This window comes from Chrysemys picta, chromosome 6, assembly GCF_011386835.1.
Source record: "Chrysemys picta bellii isolate R12L10 chromosome 6, ASM1138683v2, whole genome shotgun sequence".
Lineage (NCBI taxonomy): Eukaryota > Metazoa > Chordata > Testudines > Emydidae > Chrysemys > Chrysemys picta.
Genome location: NC_088796.1, coordinates 731824 through 757661, shown reverse-complemented (window position 1 = coordinate 757661; position 25838 = coordinate 731824). Strand labels below are relative to the sequence as shown.

Below are 25838 nucleotides of genomic sequence, written 5' to 3'. Positions count from 1 at the left end.
CGCCCTGCCCCCCCCACCCTGTCCCTGCCCCCACCCCGCACAGCCTGCCCCTGCTCTGCCTCGCCTCACCCCCGCCCAGGTCCACCCCGCTCACCCGACCCCATCCTGCTCAACCCCGCCCGGCTCATCCTGCCCCACCCACCCCGCACCTCATCCTGCCAGCACAGCCAGTCCCGCCCCAATGCGTCCTGCCCTGCACCACCCAGCATGGCTACTCCCACCCCGTCCTGCCCTGCATGACCAGCTCCTGGCCCACTTCGTTCTGCCCCATGGCCAGCCCCTGCCCTGCTTTAGACTCATAGACTTTAAGGTCAGAAGGGACCATCGTGATCATCTAGTCTGACCTTCTGTACATCCCAGGCCACAGATGTAGATAAATCTCTGATAATTTTCACATGACTCTACATTGTGCCTCTTCATATAACCTTGTGGTGGGTCTACCCATGTGTGACCTCTGTTTTCATGGGACTTTGTATCAAAACCTCATTTAGAAACTTTGCATTGCCCTTGGTATAATATTATAGCCCCTCAGGATAGAATAAGATAGAAAAAAAAAATTCTTTTTGCTAGCAGTAAAACAAGAGCTCTCCCCCCCCCCCCCCCCCTCTTAATCAATTGCCCTGTTGAATGAATGAGGTGTGGATGAGCAAGGCATGGAAGGCAGCACCTCCAGACAGCCTCAACTGTTGGAGAGGGGCTGGGAGCCAAACCCAAGGACAATAAAACGTGTCAAGTGGGCTCATTAAAGACAAGCAGACATACTGACGGCCTCGGGGGTTAGAAGCAAGCACCTTCTTTTGGAAACACCCTCTTTGCAGCATTGGGACAACACTCAAAAGAAAGCAGCACAAAGGACCAATGGACACAGACACAGAGTTTGAATCTGGTCTAGATTTGCATAAGAGGAAAGCTGCTATAAAAGTGAGGTGTCTTGCAGAGGACCCCGGGTCTCGTCTTGTCAACATGGGAGCATCGATCCGGATCGGCAGAAGCCCGGTTCCACCCCCTCCCCCATCTAACTCACCTGGCCAGTGAAGTTAAGGGGAGCAACTAATTGGTAACAACAAGACGGAGTGTGTTTGTGTGTGTAAGTGTAATATATTATATGCATATAATACAGTGTTAATGAATACATGTATCACTAATAAATGTGGCGTTTTGTCTTATTCCCCCTGAAAAGATCCTGTGCAGTACTTTAAGTACAACACAGAACCTCACCCACCCACTGCTGAAATAGACCCCTAAGCTCTGGCTGAGTTACTGAAGTCTTCAAATCATGGTTTAAAGACTTGAAGTTACTGAGAATTCACCGGTTTCAGAGTAGCAGCCGTGTTAGTCTGTATCCGCAAAAAGAAGAACAGGAGTACTTGTGGCACCTTAGAGACTAACAAATTTATTAGAGCATAAGCTTTCGTGGACTACATCCGAAGAAGTGGGCTGTAGTCCACGAAAGCTTATGCTCTAATAAATTTGTTAGTCTCTAAGGTGCCACAAGTACTCCTGTTCTTCTTTTTGAGAATTCACCATTTACTCTGGTTCAAACCAGCAAATGACCCGTGCCCCAGACTGCAGAGGAAGGTGAAAAATCCCCAGGGTCTCTGCCAATCTGACCTGGGAGAAAATTCCTTCCTGACCCCAAATATGATGATCAGTTAGACCCTGAGCCTATGGGCAAGACCCACCAGAAGGTACCTGGGAAAGAATTCTCTGTAGTAACTGAGAGCCCTCCCTATCTAGTGCCTTGTCCTGTCCCATCCCGCCCAGCACAGCCAGCCCCTGTCCTGCCTTGCCTAGCCCCCGCCCAGCCAGCCCCTGCCACGCTTCATCCTGCCCGTCCCAGGCAGCCTCTACCCTGCCCCACACAGCACAGCCAGCCTCTGCCCCGCCTTGTCCTGCTCTGCCCAGTAAGGCCAGCCCCTGATTTCTGGTAGGAGAAGCAGAAAAAAATACACTATATACGTATAGCAGTGGCTATTCGAGAAGGGAAGTAGAGGGAAATAAGATCTACAGCTGTACCGGAGAGCGAGTATCAAGGGAAAAAACGGAAAGGAAATATGATTGGTGAAAAAGGGAAGTGATCAAAAAGCTGTGTTAGAGGAAAGCAGATCCTGAGAATAGTAAGTGAGAAGCCCACCCAAGTACATGAAGGGAGAGAACGACTGTTTGAACGTCTATTGACAGAACACAGTTCCAAGGTGACAAATGGACAAACCCCACTGTGGGGAAGGGAGAGCTCAGTGGTTTGAGCATTGGCCTGCTAAACCCAGGATTGTGAGTTTAATCCTTGAGGGGGCTATTTAGGGATCTGGGGCAAAAATCTGTCTGGGGATTGGTCCTGCCCTGAGCAGGGGGTTGGACTAGATACCTCCTGAGGTCCCCTCCAACACTGATATTCTATGATACACTAGGTATAGCCCAGGAACAGCAAATCAAAGGATCACTTCCAGCAGGAGAGAAGCAAAGAACAGGACAAGAGTGGAGCTGGACTTACTGACAAGGAGAAGACAAGCTGATTCTCCTCTGAAGTGATCTAGTATATTGCACATTAATCTTTTGCTCTTGTTAATAACGCATTTGGTGCTAACTGCACGCTCCCAAAGCATAGTGAGTTGGTAACCTCTAGTTTATTAGTATCAGTTGTGAGTCTTTGGTAATGTTCTGTATTATTTATGCTCCTGGGGTTCGCCCTTATCATAGAATCATAGAATATCAGGGTTGGAAGGGACCTCAAGAGGTCATCTAGTCCAACCCCCTGCTCAAAGCAGGACCAATTCCCAACTAAATCATCCCAGCCAGGGCTTTGTCAAGCCGGGCCTTAAAAACCTCCAAGGAAGGAGACTCCACCACCTCCCTAGGTAACCCATTCCAGTGCTTCACCACCCTCCTAGTGAAATAGTTTTTCCTAATATCCAACCTGGACCTCCCCCACTGCAACTTGAGACCATTGCTCCTTGTTCTGTCATCTGCCACCACTGAGAACAGCCGAGCTCCATCCTCTTTGGAACCCCCTTTCAGGTAGTTGAAGGCTGCTATCAAATCCCCCCTCATTCTTCTCTTCTGGAGACTAAACAATCCCAGTTCCCTCAGCCTCTCCTCATAAGTCATGTGCTCCAGACCCCTAATAATTTTTGTTGCCCTCCGTTGGACTCTTTCCAATTTTTCCACATCCTTCTTGTAGTGTGGGGCCCAAAACTGGACACAGTATTCCAGATGAGGCCTCACCAATGTCGAATAAAGGGGAACGATCACGTTCCTCGATCTGCTGGCAATGCCCCTACTTATACAGCCCAAAATGCCGTTAGCCTTCTTGGCAACAAGGGCACACTGTTGACTCATATCCAGCTTCTCGTCCACTGTGACCCCTAGGTCCTTTTCTGCAGAACTGCTACCTAGCCATTCGGTCCCTAGTCTGTAGCAGTGCATGGGATTCTTCCGTCCTAAGTGCAGGACTCTGCACTTGTCCTTGTTGAACCTCATCAGGTTTATACTTATAAAGTTCTAAACATTTAAAATGACCCCTTTTGTCTTGGTTACCCTCTGCCTCTGCTCACAGCTAGCCGAGCCTTGCCGGGTCACCACACTATCACTGTGCCAGCCTGCCCAGCCAGCTCCCATCACTCCCCACGGGCTGCCCCACAATGTCTCAGCCCAGCCCAAGAGTTCCCAGCCGTCCCACCTTTGCTGGGCTCAGCCCCAGGCCCTATCTCCACCCTGCCTGGGCCGGCTTCTCATCACCCTGTCTCCCGTCTGAGCAGTCAACACGGCACAGTGCAACTGCCCATGGAGCTTCACTAGTGGGCCTGCAACCTGCTCCCTTTCCACTGCCTCGAGTGCCTCCTCAGGCCTGGCCTCCTCAAACTCCCTCCTTTGTCGGCTCCTCACTTTTCCAGGGAGGTAGGAATTGCCTTCTGCACCAGACCAGGGGGCCGTATAGCTCAGTGTCTGATCTCCGACAGTCCTAGGCAAGGGGTAAGAACCCTACAGCACCGGACTAACTCACCCACAGAGGAAGTTTTCTCCTCACCCATCATTTAGGTGACTCCGCTCTGAAGCAAGGGTTATTAGCTTTTATTGTGTTTACCTGATTAAGATCAATGCTGAATATTTTTTGCTATCCATATAAATATCTTCACTGAATGTTGCTAAGCTCTTGGCCTTGGTGATGCTGTCTAGCAGAGTTCCACAGGAAAAAGTGTTTCCTCCTCTCAGCTTCATGTGTGCAGCTTTTCAGTTCCACGGGAAGTCCCCTTCTCCCCATCAAACGAACAATGTGAACAGCAGTGCCGGATCCCCCTTGTCCCCATGAGACCAGCAGTGTGAACGGCAGTGCCCGATCCCCCTTGTCCCCATGAGACCAGCAGGGTGAACGGCAGTGCCCGATCCCCCTTGTCCCCATGAGACCAGCAGTGTGAACGGCAGTGCCCGATCCCCCTTGTCCCCATGAGACCAGCAGTGTGAACGGCAGTGCCCGATCCCCCTTGTCCCCATGAGACCAGCAGTGTGAACGGCAGTGCCGGATCCCCCTTGTCCCCATGAGACCAGCAGTGTGAACGGCAGTGCCGGATCCCCCTTGTCCCCATGAGACCAGCAGAGTGAACGGCAGTGCCCGATCCCCCTTGTCCCCATGAGACCAGCAGGGTGAACGGCAGTGCCTGATCCCCCTTGTCCCCATGAGACCAGCAGTGTGAACGGCAGTGCCGGATCCCCCTTGTCCCCATGAGACCAGCAGTGTGAACGGCAGTGCCGGATCCCCCTTGTCCCCATGAGACCAGCAGAGTGAACGGCAGTGCCGGATCCCCCTTGTCCCCATGAGACCAGCAGAGTGAACGGCAGTGCCTGATCCCCCTTGTCCCCATGAGACCAGCAGGGTGAACGGCAGTGCCTGATCCCCCTTGTCCCCATGAGACCAGCAGGGTGAACGGCAGTGCCGGATCCCCCTTGTCCCCATGAGACCAGCAGTGTGAACGGCAGTGCCGGATCCCCCTTGTCCCCATGAGACCAGCAGTGTGAACGGCAGTGCCGGATCCCCCTTGTCCCCATGAGACCAGCAGTGTGAAAGGCAGTGCCGGATCCCCCTTGTCCCCATGAGACCAGCAGTGTGAACGGCAGTGCCGGATCCCCCTTGTCCCCATGAGACCAGCAGTGTGAACGGCAGTGCCCGATCCCCCTTGTCCCCATGAGACCAGCAGTGTGAACGGCAGTGCCCGATCCCCCTTGTCCCCATGAGACCAGCAGTGTGAACGGCAGTGCCGGATCCCCCTTGTCCCCATGAGACCAGCAGGGTGAACGGCAGTGCCCGATCCCCCTTGTCCCCATGAGACCAGCAGTGTGAACGGCAGTGCCCGATCCCCCTTGTCCCCGAGCTATGAACTAGGTGTATGATAGTGCCCAATCTCCCTCCTCTTTCCCCCTCCTGCACATCTGTCACTCACACCCCTCGGCCCCGCCCCATCCAGCGGCCCCGTCACTCACACCCTTTGGCCCCTCCCCCTCCTGCACCTCTGTCACTCACACCTCTCAGCCCCTCCCCCTCCTGCACCCATCATTCGCACCCCTCGGCCCTGCCCCCTCCTGCACCTCTGTCACTCACACCCTTCGACCTTGCCTCCACCACTGCACCCATCACTCACACCCCTAAGCCCCTCCCCCTCCTGCACCCATCACTCACACCCCTAAGCCCCTCCCACTCCTGCACCTCTGTCACTCACACCCCTCAGCCCCTCCCCCTCCTGCACCCATCACTCACACCCATTGGCCCCGCCCCCTCCTGCATCTCTGTCACTCACACTCGTCGGCCCCGCCCCCTCCAGCGGCCCCGTCACTCAGGCGCGGGCTGAGGGCGGGCTCTTCAGTGCTGTCTGAGTGACATTATTTCCGGCCAATGGGGGCCCGAGTCAGCCCCAAGCGCACCAATGAGCGGGCTTGCGGCGCAGGGGCTGCTGGGAGTTGTGGGCTCGGTGACGTCATTCTTGATGTGTTGGAAGCGGCTCCGCTGAGCGGAAGGTGTCGAGTGAGGTACGGGGGTCCCGGGCGGGCGGGGGTCGGCAGCGCCCGGGCTGGGGTGCGACTGCAGCCCCCCCCGCCGGGAGAGAACCCAGGAGTCCGGGCTCCCAGCCCCCCCCCCCCCGAGCCAGGGAGAGAACCCAGGAGCCCTGGCTCCCAGCCCCCCCCCCCTCCGAGCCAGGGAGAGAACCCAGGAGTCCGGGGTCCCAGCCCCCCCCCCCCAGAGCCAGGGAGAGAACCCAGGAGCCCTGGCTCCCAGCCCCCCCCCTCCCAGAGCCAGGGAGAGAACCCAGGAGCCCTGGCTCCCAGCCCCCCCCCCCCTCCGAGCCAGGGAGAGAACCCAGGAGTCCTGGCTCCCTGCCCCCCCCCCCCCTCCGAGCCAGGGAGAGAACCCAGGAGTCCTGGCTCCCAGCCCCCCCCTCCCAGAGCCAGGGAGAGAACCCAGGAGTCCTGGCTCCCAGCCCCCTCCCCCCCAGAGCCAGGGAGAGAACCCAGGAGCCCTGGCTCCCAGCCCCCCCCCTCCCAGAGCCAGGGAGAGAACCCAGGAGTCCTGGCTCCCAGGCCCCTCCCCTCTTCTGCTTTAAAGCCGCTTAGCTGATATTGCAGGATTTTGGCATGGTCCTGAGCTGTCATTGCAAGGTGGCATGGCATGGCGAGGCAAAGAAACTTAAACCAGAGTTAGGCTGAATCTGTTTCTGACCCCCAGGGCCTGATGGTCCCTGGGGCCTGCGGGCTGTGTATATTGCAGCCTTAGAGGGGTGGGATCACTCTGTGCAGTGCAGGGTGTAGCTCTGTTTAGGGCTCAGCATTGCAGAGGGAAGCAGCGCAGGGTGGCTGCAGAAAGCACACATGGTAACCAAGGATCTGTGTAGCCCATTCCATGGCCGGGGGTGATCACTGGGGCAGTGGGTTGTTGCCATGGAATTGGTCACTGGATGCCCACAGAGAACTAGTCCGATTCGCCATCCCTGCACATGAGCTGCCTGTCCGCAGCTCCCCAGAGCTCAGAACTGGCCAGGAGAGGGGTGTGTCTTGGGGCTGCATGACTGGCCCCTTGAGGGCCCAGATATAGGGACCTATGGCAGTAGTTCTCAACTTTTGTACTGGTCACCCCTTTCACAGAGGAAGCCTCTGAGCGTGACCCCCGTTATAAATATAGTAAAAAATGTTTTTAATTTAACACCATTATAAAGGCTGTGGCAAAGCGGGGTTTGGGGGGGGAGACCGACAGCTCGCAACCCCCCATGTAATAACCCCCGGACCCCTGCAGTAAGGCGATGGGGGGCCTAGCCCTGCCACAGGTTCTGCCTCTAGGCACGCTTCTGCAGCTGTGCCTTCTGACGCAGCAGGGCAGAGCTGGCTCCCAGCCTCACTGTTCCTCAGTCAGGCTTGCAGGGGCAGCGAGTGGCAGCGCGTCACCACCATTCAGCGTTGTCTGACGTGCCCAGTCGCTGATGTCTTGGCTGCTGGGTTTGTGCACGTGTGCGTGTGTGTGTGTACACACGTGTGTTGGGGGAGGTGTTGCTCTGTGTGCAGAGCAGCTTTTATAACCCTTCCTTCCGAATCGCCCGCAGTGGCCCAGCTCCTCCCCACCGGGGGACCTGTTCAGTGCGTGATTCCCAGCCAGATGTTCCCTGTGCTCGCTAGAACAATGTGGCCCCTGCATCCCCCTTCCTCTCACCACCTTGCTTCCTGCTCCTTTGAGGGAGCGGACGGAGTGATCCACCAGGGGTGCCCCACGGACCAACTTCCTGTTTCCGAGCAGCTGCTGCGGTGCTGCGACTCGGGCTCCTGGGATCTGCCCTCCAGCTTGGCCACAAGCTGATGCCCCTGATCTGAGGCCTCCAAGGAGTGCCGGCCTAGTGGCATCAGGCCAGGGTGCAGAGACTCTTCTGGCTCTAGGGAAACCTGCACGAGCCAGTCTCGTCTCGGGGCTGGGTGAGACGACTCCCCTGGGCCCTGCCCAGCCAGCTGCGCCTTGTTGCAGCGCTCTCACACTGTGAGGTGCCTTGGCCGCATCGCCTGCTTTCGTTGCCCTGCTTGTGGGCTGCTGGGCCCAGACAGTGCCTGGCCAGACAGAGGTGCGCCGGGAGCCTTGCTGCAGGAGTCTCCGGGGCCTGGCTTTGTATGTGTTGTACCCTTCCCTGTGGAGCTCCTGGCAGCTACACCCGTAGCGATGTGAGTGCCCAGGCAGAGGGGCCGGAGGGAGGTCCTGTCCCTCTCCTGGATGCGAGGGTGGGTCTCTCCCACAGCCCCTCATGGCTCTGTCTGTCTCACTCAGATGTCGTGCCCAGAAGAGGTGGTTGCCTTGGCAGACGAGGAGCTGCTCAGCTTCCTCCTGGAAGATGATGCTCCATGTGCAGAGTTCTCGGGGGACAAAGCCAACCTGCCGGGAGACTGGGGTCTGCTGGAGCCCGAGGTGAGACTGCTGTCCGGTGCAGAGCACAGAGAAGTGAGCTGGGCTGGGCCGTGGGAGGGGGCTTTCAAGCCTCCATCCTCTGCTTAGCAGCAACTCTTCTCTGCAGCTCCTGAATAACAAGGAAGTGGAGGACTTTCTCAGCTCCCTGCTGAGCCCCTTTGTAGAGGGGCCGAGTGCCTTGCAGGGTCACTCGCCTCTCGACAGCGATAGCGGCATCTCCGAGGACCAGAATCCCTTCCCCAGCCCCAGCAGCTGGGATGCGTCTCCGGCCAGGGACCTCGCCTCCAGCCCTTTGAGCTCTGACATTGTGCAGGTCGAACACAGCTACTCCCTCCATCAGGACAGGGCGGCGCTGGAGAGCGTGAGAGCTGAGACCGCAGAAGGAGACATCTCCATTGACCTGGGTAAGGGGTAGGCCTGGGGAATCCCTCTTCCGTAGCTTGAGCCCATGGAAGGGAAGCAGCCCAGCTGTCTATCGGGTGGAGGAAGAAGGCCGGGATGGGGAAGACGGGTCTGGCTGGCCTGCTGGGGCCGGCTGGCAGAGGCTGTACAGTGGGTGGCGTCTGACTCTTGTTCCTCTCCCAGATATGTGGGGGGACTCGGGAAGTGCAGAGGAGACGCTGATCGATGAGCAGAGTTCCAGCTTCCCGGTTGCTGTGCCCATGGATGACTTCATGCCTGGGACCCCCATACAGGTACTGAGGCCCGTGCCCCAGGGACAGGCCCCACTGCTAACGCTGGTGGGCCCCTGCCTTCCCTCCTCACTTGCACCTCCATTCCCTGCTCAGGTGCTGACCCCCATCCTGCCCCGGGGGCTTCCCTCGCTAGTTCGGGGGGGGGGGGGTCTCCAGGCTCAGCAGCGGGTTGGTTTGTGTTGTAGTTCGATTTCCCGGAACTGATCCTGACAGAAGAGGAGAAACAGCTTCTGGAAAGAGAGGGTGTCTCCTTGCCGTCCCACCTGCCCCTGACCAAGGTGAGTTCACCCCTCCCCCCACTCTAGTGCATGGCCCCTCCCCTCACTCATTCCCAGGCCAGAGACTGATAGAAGTGATGAAGGGGGGGCCTCATTACCACAGTCCAGGGCCGGTGTCTTGCTCAGAGGTTCAGCCCCTAGCTCCGCGAATGGGGATGGTGCTGGATTCCTGCCCTGGACCCTGCTTGCGGGGCTCCATCTTCCATAGCGCCACTGGCCAGACCCCAGCTAGGTGATCTGCAGCCACTGCCCCTCTATCTGATAGAAGGAGGAAGGTGTGGCCAGCCGTTGCCCCTCCCCCGCACGTTGGCTGCTGTGGAGGGATGGGGGTTCTGTGCTGCTGCAGAGAGTTCCCCAGCAGCAGGAAGACGAGTGAAGTGAGTCTTGACAGTCCTCAGCTGCCCACGGGGGCCTGAAGAGCAGCCATGAAACTGGCCAGTCTTGTTAGTTTGCTGTGCCTGTCTGCACGCTCCGGAGGGCTGTGCTGTATGGGGCCGTGTGCTGCAGGGATGCTGGCTCAGGCCCTCTCCTCCTGCCAAGGAGTTTGGCCTGGTCTCCTAGGGCCAGTGGCTCTTTCAGGCCCTGTTTTCAAGCCCTCTGGCTGGGCTGGGTTCTGGTCAGCCCGCCTGGTGTAAGCTGGAGGCCAGGCCCAGGCGTGTGTGCCCGCTGTGGGGGCTGTGGGCTGATGGGGGAGGAAGCAGGTGTGGGGGCACATGCAGAGACTGGAACTGCAGAAGGTGCTGTCAGAGCTGGGGCTCCTCTGCCTTTTGTCTCCCAGCGGTGCTGATAGTGCCCCTTGATTTCCTGATGCACTAGAAGGCAGCAGGTCTCGTGGACAGGCCATAGGTCACCTTGCCTTCTGGGCCAGGGCCTGCAGCTGGGTTCCTAGTGACATCTCAGGCAAAGCATGTGAGAAATACCTGGAGTAACCTCTGCCCTCCCCAGGCCCTTCCTGCCCCTGGCCCGATGGCAGGTACCCGCCAGCTGCTGCTCCCTGGGCGGGGTCAGGGCTGGGTTCCGGGCAGGGGTGTCGCTATGAGCGTAATGGGGGGGCTCTCGCCCCAGAGTGTGGAGGCCCAGGCGTGGCCTGTAACCCGAGCTGGCTGTTTTAGGCTGAGGAGCGGCTTCTGAAGAGAATCCGTCGCAAGATCCGGAACAAGCAGTCGGCCCTGGACAGTCGGCGCAGGAAGAAGGTCTATGTGGATGGCTTGGAGAGCAGGTACCATGGGCACAGCAGTGGGTTTCGCATCCCCCCAGGATGTCAGGGAGCGATAGGCCCAGCAGAGGGCGTCGCTCCTCCCGTGGGTCTGGGGAGCGCCCCCTGCCAGAGTGCTGGGGTAGTGAACCCTCTGGCACAAGGAGAAGGGCAGGACACCAAGCACTTGCACTCCAAGCGCTGGAGGCAGCTGCCAGCTCCCGGGCCCAGAGGAGCAGAAGCCGATAGGCAGGGCCTGTTTGTAACGTGCTCTGGCGGAGCTGCAAAGCTCTGATCAAGGTCTGAGACCCGCCAGCGAATGAGCCCTTCCCCCTCCCATGGGAGCCACGTTCTGCCAGACACTCCTGCCGAGCTGCTCCTGCCGCGAGAGACCCCAGCAACCCCGTCTGCTTGCCCTGCAACTGTACCGCAAATCGGCGGCAGCCCATGGCCCTGCCTCCTAGCCGTGTCAGAGCAGTTTGGCTGTCCGTGGCTGTGCGAGGGACAGATGAGGTCACACCTGCCCCCCACCCTCAGGACATTCTGCACCTGGCACTGGGCAGGGTCTAGGGACTCCCTCCTGAGCCAGCAGCGCGGTTTCCCATGAGGGTCAGTCTGACTCTTTCCTCTCTCCCCATCGCTGCTTGGGAAGGGTCGTCACCTGCACGGCGCAGAACCACGAGCTGCAGAAGAAGGTGCAGCTGCTGCAGAAGGAGAATATGTGAGTTCCTGACACTCCAGACATGGAAACCTGGGGGGGGAGGGGGCACTGTCTCCCTGTGCCCCTCCAGTCAGCACTGACATGCCAGGGGAGCGAAGCCTGTTCCCCAGCATCCTGATCCCAGGCTGGAGGGATGCGGGGCTCGGTGGCGGGATGGGCAGCCTGGGATCAGGGGCTGCACTCACCTGCGTTTCACACTTTGCCCTAGGTCATTGCTCGAGCAGCTACGGAGGCTCCAGGCCTTGGTGAGACAGTCCTCGACCAAAACTACCACCGCCAGCACCTGCGTCATGGTGAGTGGCCCCGTAGCCGGGCATTGGCCCCAAGATCTGTGCTGGCCACGTGGGTGGTGCTGGGGAGCCTCCTTGGCTGGCGGGGCCGGAGTCACGCGCCGGTGCTGATGGCTCGGTTGTCTCTCTCCAGGTCCTGCTCCTGTCCTTCTGCCTCATTCTCTCGCCCAGTCTCTACCCGCTGGGAGCCAGAGTACAGCAGGAGGGGTTCCGAGGAGGTGAGTGACTGACCGGCTGCACGGGGGTGAGCAGGAGGGGCAGGATTGTGCCCGACAGTGAACTCTTCTGGGGTGAACGTTCCAGGTGATACGGCCCCAGCAGAGATGTGGTTTCCCAGACGTGGGCTCACGCCTTGTGGGAGCGGGGCCTGTTTGTGGGTTGCTCGGCTGTCCTGTCCCATTGCAAGCTGCTGCCAAAGATGCTCTCCACTGCCCCGTGCAGACTAGGGCCAGGAGAACCTGGGGCCAGCCCCCACCCTGGCGCGTGACGCTCTTGGCGACGCCAGGCTGACTCTCCTCTCTCTTGCAGTGCTGTCTCGGCAGATCCGTGAGTACCCGAGTGATGCGGCCCAGTTTCAGCCAGCAGCTGCCCAGCAGGTGGAGGGGCCTGAAACACAGAGGGAGCGCACAATGGAGGGACTGGCTCTGGAATCTGAGACGGCCCTGCTGCCGGGCAGCCTCAATCACTCCCGGGACGGGGGACAGAGCCCACCCAAAGCGGAGCATGGCTCTGCCATCAACAGCAACTCCTCCTCCGACCCTCCGCCAGGAGCCAGCTCTGAGCTGGGTCCCCCACAGCAGCAGCCAGAGCAGCTTCCCGGGAAGGGCCCCCTGCACTCTGCGGAGCTGGCAGCCTGGGGGACTAAGAAGCAGGAGTGGGTGGAGCGCACCACCAGCGTCGTGATCCAGCAGCACCGTGCAGATGAGATGTGAGCGCCGGGCGCCTCTCGCTGCCTGGCTGTGAACGTGCTGGCGTCTGGGGCTCTGCCAGGACAGCTCCGACTGATCCTTATTGACACAAATGCTTCTAAACGCCCCTGAGCAGATTGTCTCCCCACCCGCCACACCTGAACTGGGGGTCAACTGGGCTCAGGGGTAGCTGCAGCGTGGAGGTGGGCACAGCATGGAGAGTTGATGCCCTGCAACCCCTTCCCTCTCCAGCTCAAGCGCCTGCGTTATTTAGTTCCCTGCAGCTGGACTGAGTGGGAAAACACTTTGATTGGGCCGGGCCCCTGGGTCCGGGTGCCCTTAGCAAGTCTCGCAGCTCCAAGCGACCTGTCCCTTCCAGCAACACAATGATTCCCCATCCCTCAGCTGGGCACGCCAAGCCCCTATGCCCCGGGCTGCCGGCTGGATGTGGTTCTAAACTTCTCTCATCGACTTCCCTGCTGCTGGTCTTGGCGAGGCTGGGGGCAGCTGCAGGCAGAGGGTCCCTGCCCAGTGCTATGTGCTGCCTTCCTGCTGGCCAAGGGGGTGCTGGTCATGATCCCACGGAGGGGAGGGCGCTGCACTGCTGTAGGGGTGGAGATGCAGAGCCCCCTGCGGGGTAGCCTCTGTAACAGGGCTGGTGGGGCTTGGGGCCCATGGCAATGGGGAGGGCCAGGTCAGCTGGGCCTCCTCTGTAAGTTGACCTCTGGCCTGCAGTCCTGGGCAGGGGCCGGTGTAACGCAGCTGAGCCATGGGATGAGAACTGCCAGCTGAGCCAGCAACAGCCAGGGTCTCCCTCCCACCTGGCCCCTAACTGCTACAGTAATGGCTCTATTATAATAAAGTATAAATAAAATGGATCCTCTGCTGGGCTGTCCCCTGTGTGCAGGTGTCCGTCTAGCCCCACAGCTGCCTCCCAGCCATGCAAGGGGGGCGCGTCACGATGCTCCCAGGCCGAGACTTGACCCCTATTGACCTGGGGCCTGTTCCTGTCCTGCTCCCTCTCCAGGGCAGGGGGGTGCTGCGCGTGTCGCCCAAACCAGCCTCCTGCAGGCAGCCTTTGCTCTTCCCCGGGGAACCTGCTTCCCCTCTGTGCGCACGGTCCCAGGAAGCCAGGCTGAGCCTGGTGCAGCCTGGCTGGAGAGAGGGGCCTGGCGGGGGGGGAAGTGGGGCTGCCCTATAGCGCCAGCCTCAAGGAGTTTATCCAACAGAAGGCTCAGGGGTGGTGATCACACGGGTGGTATCAGTGGGGGAAGAGGAACACGATAAGTCAGGGCCCTTCACTCCAGCCAGCACTGCAGCGGGACCATTCACACTAGACCGAAGGTGTAAATGGTGACAGAGCGAGGAACCACTGCAGCAATTTCATACCTGGGTCGTGGTGGATTCTCCATCGCTGGAAGTTCTTCAGCCACCAGGGGATGTTTTTCTAAAGGTTCTGTTCAAACCGGGATTTATTCGGGGCAGTCCTGTGGTCAGAGCAGTGCTGCAGCCACCTGAGGCACCTGCCCTGCCCCCTTTGCCCCTGGGTGTGCACCTGGGGGGATGGCAGCTGCTCCTCCAACCCCCCTCTGGGTTAGTGCCCCAGGAACTGACCTCGCCACTGCTGGCAGGGCTCAGCTAGGCCCCTGCTCCGCTGCAGGCACCCCATGAATGCCCCTAAACTGGCTCTGCCCTGGGGAGTCTGGTAAGGGGATGGCAGAAGGGGACCCTGAGGGGGTGGATTTCCTTCCTATACACACTGCAGGGTCCCTTTTAGGAGAACTCTCCACCCAATGCGCATCACCTAGATAAACCTCCCAAATGCACCACACCACTTCCCTGGCCTGTCCCTGCCCAACAGATGCCCTGGCAGAGGGGTGCCACCTTTCCCCTCTTCGGCTCCTTTCCCCAGGACTTTTCCAAACTGCTGGGTAGGGGCTTGGTCAGTTTTTGGCCGGCAGGGAGCCCCGCTCTGGGGAGCTGCCCGTGCTCCGGCGGCTGTAGGGCTCTTTCCCCGGCTTTTCGCCAGCAGTTTCCTCGCTGCCTAGCACGTTCCCATAAGGCATCGCTGCAGCAGGGAGCAGCCTGGCATGCCCTAGCTTTGTCCCTGGGGTGAGGGTTGGGAAAGGCTCCGTACCACTGGAGCCCCTGGCTTCCCTCCCTGCTGTCTTGCTTCCTTCTGGTGGGGTGGGTCTACTCCAGCCCACTGGGCTCTGGTCCTGCCTTCCCTAACCGCACACATCGTCTAGCCCAGACTTGTCCCTCCAGGGCTAGTGCCTCCTGCCCGCGGTGGGGGTTCTGCATTACCTGCCTGGGGCCCGGCCCTGCCAAACACCAACCGGGGGCCCCAGGGTCAGGGGCAGCCAGTGGCCTTAAGCTGTCCCATGGCCTCTGAGCTGCTCGTCTCTGGTCAGGCCCTTCGCAAGCAGCCCCTTCGCAGCAGCTGAGCCTTGGCTAGGGGGTCCTAGCTGCTCCCGCCATGGTGACCCATGCTTGGGCCAGGAGAGCAGCCAGGTTACTGCTGCTCCTGCCACTCACAACCAGCAGGCCTGGCTCGGCCCAGGGTGCCCAGAGGGGGCAGGAGGCCCCTAAAGGACCTGCCTAGCCAGTGGCAGACTCAGCTACTTCAACACTGATGCAGTAATGTGTGTGTGTGGGGGGGAGCTGGCCTGCTTATGCCACAGCAGCCAGAACCCCCTCCTACCCCATGGGGTCATCCAGCCAGTCAGACAATCCTGGCCATGGGAGTGGGGAGCACTGGGTCTTTTGGGGGGGGCGGGGGGGGACAACTGGCTGGCACCCACACAAACACACACAGCTCCACCAAAACAATACCCAGCAGCCCCCAGGGAAACCCACCCCCTGCACAGCTGGCTCCAGGCTGGCTTTGCATGGGGCCTGTGTTTTGAGTTGTGGTGGGGTGCTAATCTCACTCCAGCAGGCGCTTGACTGCTTCTGGTCCTGCATGAAAGGCACTGTCACACGCTCAGCTTCAGTGAGGTATCACCCAACCCCAGCATAACACTCGTTGGCTCTGCCTGGCCCTTCCATCCTCTACTCCACTAACAAGTACGCCCATATTCACCACACCTCTGCCTGCTCAGAATGGAAGACAAACAGTCCACACCTTAAATATGTGACACACATTGTCTAAGGAACCTCTATCCTCCCTTCCCTCCTCCCCCCAGAACAGGAAATAGAAGGTTTTAAAAACATTATTTTAGGCTCCTGCTACTCCCATAGGCAGGACCCTCCCATGATTTGCAGGTGGCTAGAGCTTCCGGCTCTGTCTGCTCCAGGGAGCCCCCAAGGGCTGACAGACAAAGAGTAACACACTAGAGTGGACCACTAGCCTATTGCCTGCATCCTGCAGGGAACTAAGTGCCAGAGAGGAGGAAGGGCTGAATGTTTAAAGAAGCTGTCTAGGAATCCCTCGTTCAGAGACCCAGAAAAGTGAAGGATCTAAAGGTCAAACTCCAGATCCTCAGAGAAGTCCAACAGAACTTTGATCCCAAAGTAGAATCTGTGCGTTTGTCGGCCTGAGGACGTAGCTGTATGTCACTGTATGTCAGGATATCCCATCTTATTCCTGCGGGCTAATATCTCCTGTTCTCAGGAGCGCAAGTAGGGCGGGACCCTCCAGTACGCAGTACCAGCAAGAGAGATTTAGCAGAACGCTGTTAGGGAGGGCATTCGTTCTTTAACTGGGTTTAATGGTACAACAATACATATGCTAACAACCTTAAACAAAGGCTGTTAGCATCTGTATTGTGCTGTTACATTGGTCAGGAGTCCTCAAGAGGGGAGAGTGGGGGGATGGAAGGTGTTTAACCAGTGTTTTTGATTCTGTTTCTCCCCATTGGTCTGAATTATCCATGACGTCCATACTGCATCACATCAAGTTCAGATCATTAGAGGAATGCCTCTGCTTGCACTGGCCAGAGGATGTTTGGATTCTGATGTCAGCCCAGTTCTGCAGCCTGACGGGAATCAGGTGTTGCCCCAGCGTACAAAGAATTCTTCTTTGCAGCCAAACTAGTCTAACATGCAGTTTGTTAACTGGAACTGGAGCAGCAAAACAAAGAAAACAAATGCCTCATTTTCCAGCTTTGTGGGTCAGAGAACTAGAAGTGAAGATTATAATGCCGGACACTGACGCCCTTAAACCAGCTGCCTCAGGAATCTGCCAAGAACTTTGCTGACAATATGTTCCTCATCTTAGCAACGGCGCTAAGAGTTATCACACGTCTGCCCCCCTTTATTCGAATGAAGTTCCTTCTGATCTGACAGCTCAGGCATCAGTTTTGTCCAGAACAATTTACAAACTTGGAACCTAATCCTGTAACCCCTTAATCATTTGATCAATCCCATTGAAGACAGTGAGACTATTTGCATGACTATGGACCACTTTTGTGGGCTGGTAAGAGTTTCAGGAGTCTGTTCCTGTAAAGGAAGTTGAATCCACCATTGAAATACAATGGTAGGGACAATAGTTAGTTAAGGATACAGTTCTACTTAAAATTTGTCTTTTTGATAAGTCATACATATGCTGAAAAAACAACAAGGAGTCTGGTGGCACCTTAAAGACTAACAGATTTATTTGGGCATAAGCTTTCGTGAGTAAAAACCTCACTTCTTCGGATGCATGCAAGAAGTGAGGTTTTTACTCACAAAAGCTTATGCCCAAATAAATCTGTTAGTCTTTAAGGTGCCACCAGACTCCTTGTTGTTTTTGTAGATACAGACTAACACGGCTCCCCCCTGATCCTTGACACATATGCTGAAATGGCTCCTCACCCAACTCCCATATTCCACATAAACAGACTGAATTCTACGTATGAGGGGGGAAGTGAGTAGTTAAACATGTTGATGTTTGTATATACAAAGGGGGTGTTGGAGGGGACGGGGAGAGCGTGGGGGCCCCGGGCTGGGGCAGGGAGGAGTCACATGAAGGGTCATGTGGGGAGATCAGGTGCCCCCTCGTGTCCCTCTCATGAGTGCAGTACCGGCAAGAAATGATTTCTACTTGCACCACTGGCCTGTTCTGGTCCTGTTCACAGCCCTAAAAGCTGTGAGATGAAAGGCAGTGATGAGCTACCAAAAAATTAACAACCGGTTCCCTCCTCCTCACCCCACGAGGGGGTCGTGGCCCCCCCACCCCCCAGGACTCCTGCCCCATCCAACCCCCCACGTTCCTTGATGCCCCCCTGGGACCCCTTCCCTGTTCCCTGACTGCCCCCTGCCGCCCCATCCAACCCCTCCTCTCATTCCTGATGGCCCCCCGGGACCCCTGCCCCATCCAACCACCCCTTCTCCCTGTCCCCTGACTGCCCCCCCATCCAACCCCTGCTCCTTCCTGACTGCCCCCCCCCCCGGGACCCCTGCCCCCATTCAATCCCCCTGTTCCCTGCCCTCTGACTGCCCCAACCCCTATCCACCCCCCCCCACCCCCGAACTCCCCTGCCCTCTTCCAACCCCTGCTCCCTGCCCCCTTACCGCACTGGAGGCCGGGCCGGGGCCGCTTGGCCGGGCCGAAGTCTCTGGGCCGGGCCGGGCCGGGCCAGGGCTCCCTGGAGCCCTCCTCACGCCCCCCCCCCCCGGCCCCAGCTTACCCTGCGCTTGTTTCTGAACCCTCCCAGGCGAACATCTGATTCACAGGAAGCAGGGGAGGGGAAGGGGGTCAGAGCGTTCAGGGGAGGAGCCGAGGAAGCAGAGGTGAGCTGGGGTGGGGGGGCGGGGGAGCAACCGTTCTAAAAGGGCTTCTACATTTAACAACTGGTTCCTGTGAACCGGCTCCAGCTCACCACTGATGAAAGGTGTTGGATGTGGTCACAGCATGTACAGACTACGGACACCTATACGGAAAGCTACAAGCACTTAACACAGTATGACTCCGAAATATGAAACAAGTTGTGTTAAGAGGGAGGAATTCCAATTAGCAGTAAGGGTTAACAGAGAAACACAACCCTTGAAATGAATCAAACAGACAAATCTCCAGTAAAAGGAATGTGTTACACACCAGCAGCACCTACTGGCTACCAACAGATGGAGCAGAGAAACTAAGACCAGAAATCTGAGCACCCCTTTGACAAATGTCCAATAAGAAATTAGAAGGTTGCAGCTTCCAACAGGCCCTGAACCAGGGTACATCACAAGAGGTCCTGCTGGCCGCTGTCTCTCCTGCCTCAGGCCCCATGTCCTTCCCAGACCCAGTGCCCCTTTCCTTGGGGTGCTGCCCACACTCTGGGTCTCCCTTCCCAGCAGAAACCCCCTCCCCCTATGCCCACCTTGCCTCAGGGGCTACTGCCAGTCGTCATCTTGCCCCCGTTCTCTGGGCAGACGCAGTCTGTCATGGCCACTCATCACTGGCAAGGGGGTCGGACCTGCTGCCTCTGCCCATCCCCGGGCCGCACCTCCCAGCCCAGTACCTCCTTAGGCCTTAGCCTGGGGAGTTGCCAGGCTGGAGCTCCCCAGCTCCTCTTGCCCTTCCCCAGCACTGCTCTGCTTCAGGTGCCCTGTGCTCCCAGGCAGCCAGGTCCTTCCCACTCCCAGCTGGAGTGAGACTCCCGGTCTCCTGGCTCACAGCCCTTTTATCAGGGCCAGCTGTGCCCTGATTGAGTTAGCCACACCTGGGGCCAGGTACCCAGCCAGCCTCCCTTTTCTCATTGGGTCCCAGCCACAGCCTCTCCCAGGGCTGCTTTTAACCCTGCTCTCCTGGAGCGGGGCAGCCCTAGGTACCTGACCACACTTGTTCTCCCAGGTCTTTTACTGTGCACCGTCTTTCTCCCAGTCTTCCCACAACAAACCTTCCTACACCCAGCTCCTACCAGCCGGCCTCGACTAATCCCAGCAGGTTCTAAATGGCTTTGGGGGACCTGATTAGCCTGTTTCCTTTGAGTGCTCTAATCAGTTCTTAATTGGTTCCAGGTGTCCTGGGAGTCTGCCTGACTTAACTGCTTCTAGCACCTTCGTGACTGCTCTGGGGCAGCCCCTGCCCTGGTCACTCAGGAAACAGAAAAACTATTCATCCAGCGTCCAGTGTGTTTTCCTTCGACCAGACCCCTGCACCCAACCGGTCTGGGTCTGTCACACCTGAGATTGAATCTGAAAAAATGACCTCAGCTGCTGCTGGGTGCACATCCCAGATCCAATTTCATGCCACCATAAGTGCTACTAGGTAGCTGTCACGACAGCTCCATAGTGAGATATTCTTGTAGCTGCACTAACTCCCAGTTGTGCTACACAATGCGCCATCCCCACTCTTCCTGTTCGTTCCTTTTTGGACCCTCTGTATACATTTGACAAAAACAACTCCACTTTTCATCAATATTTGGTACTCTTCATTTTTAATACCTGCTGTCTCTTTTTTTACCCCTACGTTTATACAATAACTCTAAATTCACGTTTGGACATGAGGGTTTCCATCTGTAACTAATTTTCCCCTGGCTCAAAGTTTTGACTTCATTCAGTCTTTCCTTGTCTTTCCCGCATCCACACTTTCACGCGAACCGCACCTGGAGGTCGAACATCGTGTGCTATAGTTCACCTACTGAATTCTCAACAAGCCTCATAAATTAGTGTGGCACTTTCTCACTGCAGTTCCCATTAACTTTGGCCCCAGAAAGTTAAATCCAGTCGTTTCATTCGTAGTGTAATTAGCATTTCACTAGAAGCTCATGGTAGTGTGCATATGGGTGTTGTAATAAATGCACAGCACGCAATTCGTAGTGCTTGGGCTTGTGTTAAATGTATTGTTTCAGGTTCTGATTTGGATCCTGACCTAAAAGATTTGGCAGGCAGAGTCAGTAACTGGTCTGATTAAGGCTCTGCATAGCGTCAGCAGGGTTTGCTAATCCACCCTTCTGTTAGTCCCAGCAAGAATTTTAAGCGGGTTAATCCTTCCTGTACATTTATGTTTCACATGGGATCTTTGCAAAGTAATCTAGGATCAAATATGACACCTAAGAATTTGAACCTTGTGTCTGTTTGTTCTCTGTCCAGGTACCGTTTACATTCCTTTGTAACTTTCCTTTTTGTACAGATAAGTCCCTTGGTTTTAGCAACAGAGAACTTCAAGCCCCGGCATTTCCCCAGCCGGAGGTCTCTAGTAGAGCTTTGCTGATTCTCTTTTCTGCCACCTCAGTATTCCCGCTCTGAACCCACAGAGCCCAGTCACCTGTGAACAGAGCGACACCTGCCCCAGCACTCACCTTGTTTTGGGAAGTCGTTCATCAGGGTATAAAGTAAGGTTGGACTGATAACACTTCCCTGTGCTGGAGCATGTTTAATAGTACGCGTATTTGAGGTAATTTTCCCAACTCTGTCCTTCATAGAATCATAGAAGATCAGGTTTGGAAGGGGCCTCAGGAGGTCATGTAGTCCCACCCCCTGCTCAAAGCAGGCCTTCTACTCAGAAATTCTCTTATCCACTCAGACATTCTTCCCTCTCTCCCTAGTGCACCCACTTTGTCCAATAAGCCTTCCCTCCACAGCGTATCGTACGCCTTTTCAACAGCTAGAATAACAGCTCTCATGAAACCCTCAAGCCTCAGACTTTTTCATATTTCAGTTTCTAATTTAACACTGTGATCAGTGATGCAGCTGCCTCTCCTAAAACCATTTTGCACCTTGTCCATACCACTATGGTTTTCCAGACACTCACTGTTCTCTCCAGCCTGTCACCCAGACAGGGCGCAAGGCTCTTGGTCTAAAAGTTTGCCTGGTTTTCGTATTGGATTTACTACCTACCTCATGTTTCCACCTACCAGTGTCACTCCTTTTCCCATATGGTGTTAAATAATTCCCGGAGAACCCTCACACTGCTGCAGAGAGATGTTTAAACAACATGTTACATATGTAACCCTTCTGCCCATCTAAGTTGGCAGCAACAAGGGCCGGGTTCTGTATCTAGGGGTTCCGTTTCAATAACGCAATGCAAAACCGGCTCGAGCCCCCACCCAGTGACCTGGGACAATTACATACCACCCCCTGGGCGTCTCTAGGAGGCAATACTTCCCCTCTCGCAAGCACGGAGTCTGAGTGTAACAGAAAATGTTTAATAACATGAGGTAAATGACATCAGCATTAAATTGGGAAAACACCACAAAGAGGATTCACAACACAAACCATGAGCAAAAAACCCACCCCAGCAAGTTGGGCTGTGTCCTTTCCCTTGGGTTCTTGAAACCAGCAACCCAAGGATCACCAAAGTCCAAAAGTCCAACAACCCCCCAAAGTCTCTCTCCCTGGTCAGTGCAGCCCCAGAGTTCGGGGGGGGGGGGCACGCAGGGTGTTAAGGGGCACCTTACGTGATCCGAGGCCGATGGGTTCTGCCACAGCCTTCACCACGAGCTGCTCCACTCCACCAGCTGTCCCGTGAGCTGCTCCCCGCCGTCCCACGAACTGCTCTGGCAGCTGCTCCACTCTGCTCCGCTCACTGACCTGTGAGCCGCTCAGCCCTGCTCCACTTCAGCCGTCCCTTGGGCCGCTCCCACAAGGCTCCGCTCTGCTCGCTGCTCCTCCAGCCGCTCCGCTCCCTGACCTGTGAGTCGCTCAGCTCCACTCCAACTGTCCCACAAGGCTCCGCTCTGCTCTCTGCTCCTCCAGCCACTCCGCTCCGCTCACTGATCTGTGAGTCGCTCAGCTCCACTCCAACCATCCCGCAAGGCTCCACTCTGCTAGCTGCTCCGCCAGCCGCTTAGCAATATATCTTCAGGCTCCCCCACTAGTTAACACAGCCTCAGTGATCTCAGCTCTTTTGTGATTTCAGCTCTTAGCGATTTCAGCTCATAGTAGGGGAGCCCCGGTGCTATCGCACCATTGGCCCAAAGTGAATTCAGCTCAGCACCCTGTAACTAGACTTCTAATGGAATCAAAGTGAGCTCTGATATTCAACATTGGAGAGTGGAAGTAGTGCAACTGGTGTTTCACCCCCCCCGAGAGGGGCCCATACCATCAGATACAAATACCTATCCCATCCTCTCTTCCTTCACTGGGTTGTGTAACCCATGCCCCTTGTCAAGCAAGTGCTACTTAGGTAATGGTGAAGGACTCACTCAGTCCTTCTGTCATACAACAGTTCCACTGGCCTTGATTCACAGAATCAGGGTAACAAACTTTATTCTTCCTGCCCCAATAACAGAGAAAACTGGGGATCCCACACCAGCCAAAGTAACCACTTTCAGTTGCTGTTGTCTCGTGCCAGGCGAGTGGGTGTGCCTATGCAAACAAGATCAGCCCCTGGAGTTCTTTTGCACACTCGCCACAATTCACCACCAGATGTCAGGGTAGAGCTCATCCGGACTCTGCTTGCACATATGTTAGCTTTCCCTGGCGATGTATTCTTGCTGATATCAATAGCTTTCTCAAGTTCTCGCACACAAAACCATTAATTCAGTAGAGTATCTTCATGTTTACCACACCTACATAACAGATCATGAGTCTCTTCGATGAATTGTCTTTTAATCAAGTGGAAAACTTCACTTTGGTTTTCATCATTACTCACCCCTTGGGAAGTTTCTGCTAACACGTCTGTCTGCTCTCTCGTGATCAGACCTTCGAACTATGTTTTCAGTCCCAATCAGACCAGAGATGTGGCTACTCACTCTGAATTCCATTCATTCTTCTAATTTGCCTGTATGTTCTGATGTCTCGGTACCTTTGTTTATCCACCCACAGTACTTCCTCCAACTCTCTTTCTTTGATTTATTTTATAATTCTTTGTGCTATTGCTTTACTTCTTTTATACTTCATTAGGTCTTCACTATAAACTGTATTTTTGCGTTTGTATAGGCTTTGTTCCTTTCTTTTACTGTCATTTTGCATTCCTCATTCCACCAGGGAAGTGAGTTTTTAGTTTTGGGTACTTCAATATCCTAGGTATGGCTACTGTAGCTGCTATTACTCCCTTTGTTACATTGTCATGGAAATTCTCTGCCTCATCACTCACACAATAATTAGTCACAAATGGAATAGATTTACTTCTAAGTAGCTACCAGTTAGCTTTTTTAAAATGCCAGGTAGGTAATTTTCTATTACCTTCATCCTTACCTTGCCCTTGAAAAGCAGTAATTACAGGGAGACAATCACTCCCCATTTCTTCTTTCTTATATATTTTCCCAGTTTCATTTATGTGCAATATCTGCTGTTATAATTCCCAGGGCTAAGTAGGAAAAACTACTATCTGCTGCATTAAATCTAGCTGGGGTTTAAAACCACTAGACTGTTTTAATCAATCAACTTTTCTAAGCATGCGGCATTTTATCAGGTCACTGACTGGAAGTCAGCGGCACTGCTATGGGTACCCGCATGGCCCCACAATATGCCAACATTTTTATGGCTGACCTAGAACAATGCTTCCTTAGCTCTCGTCCCCTAACGCCCCTACTCTACTTGCGCTACATTGATGACATCTTCATCCTCTGGACTCATGGGAAGGAGGCCCTTGAGGAATTCCACCAGGATTTCAACAATTTCCACCCCACCATCAACCTCAGCCTGGATCAGTCCACACAAGAGATCCACTTCCTGGACACTACAGTGCAAATAAGCGATAGTCACATAAACACCACCCTATATCGGAAACCTACTGACCGCTACACTTACCTACATGCCTCCAGCTTTCGTCCAGGACACATCACATGATCCATTGTCTACAGCCAAGATCTAAGATACAACCGCATTTGCTCCAATCCCTCAGACAGGGACAGACACCTACAGGATCTCTATCAAGCATTCTTACAACTACAGTACCCACCTGGGGAAGTGAGGAAACAGATTGACAGAGCGAGACGGGTACCCAGCAGTCACCTACTACAGGACAGGCCCAACAAGGAAAATAACAGAACACCACTGGCCATCACATACAGCCCCCAGCTAAAACCTTTCCAGCACATCATCAACAACCTACAACCTATCCTGGAAAATGATCCCTCACTCTCACAGACCTTGGGAGGCAGGCCAGTCCTCGCTTACAGACAGCCCCCCCAACCTGAAGCAAATACTCACCAGCAACGACACACCACACCACAGAAACACTAACACAGGAACCAATCCCTGTAACAAACCCCGTTGCCTACTCTGTCCCCATATCTACTTTAGCAACACCATCATAGGACCCAGCCACACCATCAGAGGCTCATTCACTTGCACATCTACTAATGTTATATATGCCATCATGTGCCAGCAATGCCCCTCTGCCAAGTACATTGACCAAACCAGACAGTCTCTACGTAAAAGGATAAATGGACACAAATCAGACATCAGGAATGGTAACATACAAAAGCCAGTAGGAGAACACTCCAATCTCCCTGGACACTCAATAACAGATTTAAAAGTTGCCATCCTTCAACAAAAAAACTTCAAAAACAGACTTCAAAGAGAAACTGCTGAGCTACAGTTCATTTGCAAACTTAACAATAGGGACTGGGAGTGGCTCACTACAAAAGCAATTTCCCCTCTCTTGGTATTGACACCTCCTCATCAATTATTGGGAGTGGACCACATCCACCCTGACTGAATTGGCCTTGTCAACACTGGCTCTCCACTTGTAAGGTAACTCCCTTCTCGTCATGTGTCAATATATATTGATGCCTGTATCTGTAACTTTCACTCCATGCATCTGAAGAAGTGGGTTTTTTTACCCACGAAAGCTTATGCCCAAATAAATCTGTTAGTCTTTAAGGTGCCACCAGACTCCTCGTTGTTTTTGTGGCTACAGACTAACACGGCTACCCCCTGATACTTGGTACCATTTTATCAGTTGTCTTACTTCCCCACAAGTTATTATGATTATTTAGATCACCACATACAATATATGGTCTTTTAGCATCTTCCCTATTTCTTGTTGCATCAAACTTTCTAATTTCCCACATGGGTTATAGTTACTATAAATCCTTAAAGAAAAATTACTTTTCTGCATTGGCATCTCAACAGCATTATATTCTAGGCTTATTCTTCATTCTCTACTGCTATGTAGTTTAATCTTTCCCTTATGAAAGTACAAATGCCACCTCCTCTTCCTAGTTTTTAGTCTTGCCTACAGGCAGTATACCCTGGAATTTTAAAAGAAAACTTTTCAACCAGCCCTGTTTCCTGGATACACATGACATCTGGTTTAGATTTCATTCCCAGGATATTTTCTTTTAGTCTTGACTGTGTGCTATCAGCCTGTGCTATCATTCCAACAAAAGACAAGACAGATCCTCATACTGGTCAGATTTCACCATTAACTTCATTCAAAGTTGCATGGAGATGGTGCATTGACAAGTGACTAATATACAAGGATTTTTCCACTGCCTTAGCTGTAATTTTCATTTTTTCTGATTTTTC

The 25838-nt window shown here is 55.0% G+C and overlaps 1 protein-coding gene across 2 annotated transcripts; it reads left to right on the top strand.

The window, feature by feature from the left end:
• The first annotated feature begins 5874 nt into the window (after positions 1-5874).
• CREB3 (cAMP responsive element binding protein 3) lies at positions 5875-13387 on the top strand. Of its 2 annotated transcripts, XM_065598565.1 has the most exons (10): positions 5875-6015; positions 8285-8422; positions 8529-8826; positions 9008-9117; positions 9303-9395; positions 10508-10614; positions 11243-11311; positions 11520-11604; positions 11735-11819; positions 12130-13387. In XM_065598565.1, the coding sequence occupies exons 2-10, from the start codon at positions 8285-8287 to the stop codon at positions 12531-12533; spliced, it is 1389 nt and encodes a 462-aa protein (XP_065454637.1). In that variant the 5' UTR covers positions 5875-6015; the 3' UTR covers positions 12534-13387. The 2 variants fall into 2 exon arrangements, with proteins under 2 accessions (XP_065454637.1, XP_065454638.1); XM_065598566.1 differs by lacking the exon at positions 9303-9395.
• Positions 13388-25838: the final 12451 nt, after the last annotated feature.